Here is a 6,624-nt window from a genome sequence, read left to right on the forward strand (position 1 = left end):
CATGCTGTAGTAGAAAGTGTAATGGAGTGGAAGTCAGTGCATTCAAATACTGACAACTGCTAGCTATGAAACTGGGACAAATCATTTAACATTTCTGAACTTCAGTTTGCCTCATATATAAAATGGGGGCAATAATATAGGGCTATCGTTCAATTTTTTAAAACAGTATTAAGCATCTTATCTGTGCAAACCACTTGTTGGATTAGGGATACTATAATAAAAACAATCCCCATCCTGAAGGAGCTTGTATGTACCCAGATACGTAAAGCACTTTGTAAACCTTAAAGCATAATATGAACTCAAATTATTAAGAGTTTTATTATACAGTGATTCTCAGTCAACCATGAAATGCTAAATAAATATACATGCTTCATTAAAAAATCTAGGCTTTACTCCCATAAAATTTATATCACCTGCCTGATGGCAGACCCATCACATAGGCCTCTGACATTTGAATAGAAAAGTAGAGCCCAGATAATTATCAATAAGCCAAATCCAGGTGGCTGTATGCTGCTTCAGCTTCTGGGGTGGGATGAGGTAGGGGGATGGAGGTGGGATGTTTGCCTTATCTGGGCCAGAGAGAGGCCAGCAAACTACACTGGAGAATCAAAGACCGAGAAGTAGTATAATCTTCCAAAGGCAGCATTAGGAATACTAAATGACTTTTCCAAGGGGTGACCCAGCTGTCCAAAACATCCTCTCAATGCTGTGGTCAGATCTTCAGTTTGCAGTTCAGCTACCAGAGACTTCCAAGCCTTGTAAACAGCCTCCATTTGCCTGCTAACTCAGTCAGTTGAGCTTAGGCCCACCTTAATCATCTTCTAGTGGCTCAGCATGGGCATTTCTGCCCTGAGGACAAAGCCCTACAGGCCACGCCTTCTCTGTTCTTCTGTCTCAAAAAGAAATGTCACCTATATTTCTTCACCCCTCAATCAGCTGATGGCTTTATGGGTGTCTTGGAGCCAGCGCAGCACAGCTGCCAGACCAGTGCCATCCCGGGCACTGATTTCTGCTGTAGTGATGCACTGCGTGGCACAAGCAATGATATCTGGGAGTCTGATTAGGGCCTTCATCTCCTCCAGGGTCATGTAACAGGGCATATCACTGTAGCCAAAACAAACAAACAAAATCAACCCCTGAGAATAAGGCATCTGATCTATAATGACAACCCTATCCCACACTTTCTCAAACAGCAATCTGCCCCGAACTTCTCTCTTCACCCAAATATCCTTACATCTTATTGAAGAGGATCAGGACAGATGCATCAGCTAGTTGTTCTGCAGAAAGGATGCCCAGGAGCTGACTACAGGATAAGGAAAGCTGGGTGGGGTCAGAAGCATCAATCATGAACTAGGGAAGACAGAGAACCTGTTAGTGTCAACAACACTCAAGTACAGGGGACCATGGGGCCTCTGCCAATCCTCAAGAAGCAGATGTGGGCTTGTGATAATTCAAGGCAGAAAGCGACAGCTCAAAGAAAAGGTCAGGGGTCCAGGAAGCTTCTTTGCTTTGAAGAACTCCTTGGGTTTCCATCACAGATGGTCAGTGGTCAGGCTGGCTTCATTATGTGATGCGAACACCAAACATACACATGCCTAGATGGCTGAACAAAGGCAGTGATAAAGGTTTGATGATGCTCTCATCAGGAGTTTTTTTTTTGTTTGGTTTTTTGCTTTTTGGTGAGGCAACTGTGACTTGCCCAGGGTCACCCAACTAGTAAGTGTTGTATGTCTGAGGCCAGATTTGAACTCAGGTCCTCTTGACTCCAGGGCTGGTGCTCTATCCATTATGCCATCTAGCTGCCCCTCATCAGGAGTTTTTAATCTTTTTTTTGTCATGGAACCCTGTGTCAGGTTGCTAAGTCTATGGACCCCTTCTCAGAATAATGTTCTCAAACACATAAAATAAGATGCATAGGATTACAAAGGAAAGAAATTATATCAAATATTAAATATTTTTTAAAAAGTAAAAGGGGTATACATAAAGGAGGTGGGTATAAATTGACTTTGATATAATGATGAAAAAAATCTAATCAAGTAAGGTTAAATGGATCCAAGTAAGTGAATTAATCTGATCTAAGAAAATGTACTGAGAGAAAAGGAAAGGAAGAGTCAGACAAGGGTAAATTACATCACAGGAAAAAGCACAAAAACCTATTACAGTTAGAGGGGAAAGAAGGGAGGGAGATGAGCATTGTTTGAACCTTACTCTCATCAGATCTGGCTTAAGAAAGGAATAACATAATCAGTTAGGTATAGAAATCTAACATGCCCTATAGGCAGTAGGAGGGAAAAGGGGAAAGAAAACGGAGGGGGCTAATAGAAGGGAGGTGGGACTGAGGGAGATGGTGATCAAAAGCAAAACATTAGTGAGGAGGGAAAAGGAGAAAGGAGAAAGAAAAGCATAAAGGGGGGGAGGGGAGTGGAGAAAGGATGAAGAGAAAGACACAGTTATCATAATTGTGAATGTGATATATTAATGTTATGGAATACTATTGTGCTATAAGAAATGATGAAGGCTGACTTCAGATAAACGTGTGGAGACTTGTATGGTTTGATGCTGAGTGAAGTGAGCAGAACCAGGAGAACGTTGTACACAGCAACAGCCATGTTATACAATGACTAACGTTGATAGACCTAGCCCTTCTCAGCAATGCAAGGATCGAAGACATCTCCAAAAGCCTCATGATGGAAAATGCTATCCACACCCAGAGAAAGAACTATGGAGTTTGAATGCAGATCAAAGCATACTATTTGTTATTGTTTTTCTTCTGTTGTGTTTTGTTTCCTCTTTCTGGTGGTTCCTCCTATTAATTCTAATTCTTACTTACAACATCACTAATGTGAAAATATGTTTAATAAGAATATATATGTATAGCCTATATTGATTGCATGCCTTCTTGGGGAGGGAGGCAGGGAGGGAGGGAGGGGAGAAAAATTTAAAACTCAAAAGCTTATGGAAGTGATTGTTGATAAATCAAAATAAATTAATAACCCCCCCCCCAAGTTTACAGACTGCAGGTCAACAGAGCCAGAGCCAAATATTCTACTCTGGTCACAATAAGCTTTTTTTTTTCTTTTTTTAAAAGAAAAAGCTCAGACCTATGATTTCATCTGTGTAGAGCAATCTTAAGTACATAAATTCCTTTTACCATAAAGATGTGCAGCTCACCTATAACTTCTAGTCTTACAGAGTTGCCTTGGGTACTGAGAGGTGTGGTTTGGGAACTCCTGGGGATTCCCAAGAACCTTCAGGGGTCCCTGAGATAAAAAATACTAAGACATTCTAATTTCTAATATGGTTAACACTGATAAATATAACCCACATAAACTAAAGTTCTTTGGTGTGTTGGGGGGGTGTGTTCCTCACTAATTTTTAAGAGTGTAAAAGGACCCCGAGACTAAAAAGTTTGAGAACTGCTGTGGTACAGGACTACCTATTCCCTTTCTCTAAGACATGCAGCTTCTCACTTTCTTGATACATTTACATATACATACACACACACAGAGAAACAGACATATACACACATGCATAGCCTGAGCCCTAAATCCTTTTGAGATACTGAAAAAATCATATTTTTCCAAGAGAAGGAAAATTTAACAAAGACTTTGTAGCCTAATCCAGAGTCACCAAAGGATCAAATTCCATTCCACACAGGACCGAAGATGAAACTAGAAGTAGGACACACTTCCCTAAAGGAAGTCTAACAGACTGTGACCCACCAGCACAGAGCGGCAATCTCCATAGTAACTGGACCAGATGGGGCCCATGCATCCCCCAAGTTCCCGGATAGTTATCTTTCTCTGAGCCATGATGTCAGTGAGATCAGTACCCACCTGTGGAAGGAAAAAAAAACTCAATGCAAATGGGGGGGAAAGCAAATCATTTTCAAATGTTCGACTCCATGTGACACTAGGACAGAAACTAAACAGACATGGTTCCTGTCCCCTGAGCACTTCAGTGCCCTCTGCTAGCTCATCATCCTTATCATGCTCCCTAACTGTAGGTGTCCCTAAGTCTCTGTTCTAGGTTCTCTACTTCTCTCTCTTTGTACACTCTCACACAGTGACCTCACCAGCTTCCATGGGTTTAATTGTCATCTCCATGAAGACAGAGGCAGCTAGATGGTGTAACAGAGTGCTGGACCTAGAGACAGGAAGACCTGAATTCAAATCTGGCTTCAGACACTTGATCAAATGAGACAATTTCTGTAAAGTGCCTGGCACAACAGAACATGTAAATGTTAGTTATTATTATTACTATTGTTACTCCTAGATCTACAATCCAGTCCTATTTGCATCCCTGAGCTTTACTCCCTGATCACCAATTGCCTAGCTGACATTCAAACTAGATGTCCCAGAAATACCTCAAATTCAGCCTGCCATTTTTTCCCAGCAAACCCACCCTTCCTACAAATTTCAGTATGGGAAATATGGTGATATCACACTTTCAGCCTTTCAGGTTCACAAACTTGGTGTTACCTCAACTCCTCACTCTCCCTCATACCCCATATCCAATTAATCACCAAATCTTGCCCCACTCCACTCCCTTTTTTTTTACTTACACATTTCTCACAACCAACTGCTTCTTTTTACTCACAGAGCTTACATCTTAGTTCATGCCCTTATCACCTCTTGCCTAGATTACTGCAACAGCCTTCCTCTACACCCCCTCCCCATTTCAATCCATCCTCTACACTGCTCCAAAATGATTTTCCTTAAGTGCAGATCTGACCTTGTTATTCTCCTACTCAATGGACTATAGTGGCTCCCTATTGCTTGTAGGATAAAATCTGCATATCTTTTTAAAACAATTATTTTTTCAATTAACAAAAATCTATATTATTTTCCATCAACCCTCACTGAAAAAACAGAACATAAGCAAAACCTTCTGCAGTCAAGCAAAACAAATTCCCACATTAGGTGGTGTCCACAAAATATATATAATTTTATACCTTGAGTCCATTTACCTCTCTGTCAGAAGGTGGGTAGCTTGCTTCATCATCTTTCCTGTGGAATCAAGGTTGGTCATTGTGCTAATCGGTTTACCTTTTAAAATCCTTGACAATCTGCCCCCAACCTATCTTTCCAATCTCAACGGACATTATTCTCACACTCTGCATAACTGCTAAGCTGGCCTTTTTGTTCTTCACACATACAACATTCCATCTTGGATCTCCATGGGCTGTTCCCATGACTAGAATACACTCCTTGCTCACCTCCATCTCACACAATCCTTCAACACTCAGTTCCAATACCACTTTCTGTTGTCCAGTCATTTTTCAGTTGTGACTCACTTTGGGGATTTTCCTGGCAAGGATACTGGAGTGGTTTGCCATTTCCTTCTCAAGCTCATTTTACAGATGAGGAACTGAGACAAACAGGGTTATGACTTGCCCAGGGTTACACCGCTAGTAAGTGTCCCAGGCCAGATTTGAACTCAGGAAGATAAATCTTCCTGGATTTGCTCCACCTAGGTGCCTTTCAACATGCAACTTTCCTGATTTCCTCAACTGCTCACATACACCTCAAACTACTTTATTCGTTTTTATTCTCCATATGCTTATATATATAAATGTATGGATAGATACAACTATATATTTACGTATGTATATACAGTCACATTCATAAACATATATGTATACATACACACAAAGTACATGTACAGTTTGCATATGTGTACGTGATACAAATTCACGTATGTATATGCATACACACATTATGTACATATATATATATGCATGTATAGGTACAGGAGACATTTCTGGGGTGTATGTACAATATGCATATCCACATGCATGTATAGGTACAAGCATACATGCACGTGCACAATACATGTTCATTAACACACATATACATATACATAAACATAAATGTATGTGTAAATATGTGGCTGGATATCTCTATGTATCTTCCTTATATCTCCTACTAGGTGAGCTTCTTGTTAATAGGGATTGTTTCATTCCATGTATTTTTATTAGCAGTGTATAGCAAAGCGCTTGGCAAATAGTAGGTACTTAATAAATCCTTGCTGATTGGTGATTTCTAATAAAAACACGGGGCATTTGGATCGTGCAAAATTCATTGATCCTCACAACCACTTTGGGAGGTAGGTGCTGTTATCATTCCCATTTTAGAAATGACGAAACTGAGGCAGACAGGTTTTTTTTTTTAAGTGACTTGCCCAGGGTCACACAGCTTGGTGTCTGAGTCAGGTCTGTCTTCCTGGATCCAGGTCCAGCGCTCTTTCCACCACGACACCTAAGTAAGGTCCCTTCCAGGCGGGCTGACCACCTACCGTGGGCTGGGTGGGGGGTGGGTCACCAAGGTCACTTTTCCCGTTCCGGGAGCTCAGCTGTGCGGGTCGCATTAAGGAAGAATAGGAGAGGGTGGAGCTGGGAGGGGTGGGCGGCGGAGACGCCCCGAGGCCCCACGGGGTCCGGGGCATCGCCCGAGCCCCGCCTCATCTTTGGCTCCCCCTCCCTCCGTCCCGGCCGCTCGATAAGGATATTCTGTAGCCGCTTCATAGCAGAGTCTTCCCGACTCCAGTGGCACCCAAAAGGAGACACATGCCTGGACCGGACGTTTCGGCCCACCCGGGTCGCCGTAGTGACAAAGTACCCTA

General features: G+C 42.0%; 1 protein-coding gene across 2 annotated transcripts; it reads right to left on the minus strand.

Moving 5' to 3' along the window:
- Positions 1–294: 294 nt before the first annotated feature.
- Positions 295–6,610, minus strand: ARL16 (ARF like GTPase 16). Of its 2 annotated transcripts, XM_078155862.1 has the most exons (5): positions 6,510–6,610; positions 6,298–6,355; positions 3,723–3,836; positions 1,235–1,350; positions 295–1,104 (listed from the first exon to the last, which is right to left on the minus strand). In XM_078155862.1, exons 1-5 carry the CDS (start codon positions 6,524–6,526, stop codon positions 933–935), a joined length of 477 nt encoding a protein of 158 aa, XP_078011988.1. In that variant the 5' UTR covers positions 6,527–6,610; the 3' UTR covers positions 295–932. The 2 variants fall into 2 exon arrangements, with proteins under 2 accessions (XP_078011988.1, XP_020856503.1); XM_021000844.1 differs by lacking the exon at positions 6,510–6,610 and having other exon boundaries at positions 6,298–6,503.
- Between the last annotated feature and the right edge of the window lie 14 nt (positions 6,611–6,624).

The sequence above is a fragment of the Phascolarctos cinereus genome, unplaced genomic scaffold (assembly GCF_003287225.1).
Source record: "Phascolarctos cinereus isolate Bilbo 61053 unplaced genomic scaffold, phaCin_HiC Scaffold_5;HRSCAF=322, whole genome shotgun sequence".
Classification (NCBI taxonomy): Eukaryota; Metazoa; Chordata; class Mammalia; order Diprotodontia; family Phascolarctidae; genus Phascolarctos; species Phascolarctos cinereus.

Excerpts from the sequence above, each read along its gene's own strand:
- ARL16 (XM_021000844.1), bottom strand. The coding sequence starts at position 6,447 with ATGCCCCGGACCCCGTGGGGCCTCGGGGCGTCTCCGCCGCCCACCCCT. Across the intron at positions 3,837-6,297 it reads CACCCCCCACCCAGCCCACG|GTGGGTACTGATCTCACTGA; the intron begins GTAGGTGGTCAG and ends TTCCTTCCACAG. Across the intron at positions 1,351-3,722 it reads GAGATTGCCGCTCTGTGCTG|TTCATGATTGATGCTTCTGA; the intron begins GTGGGTCACAGT and ends TGTCTTCCCTAG.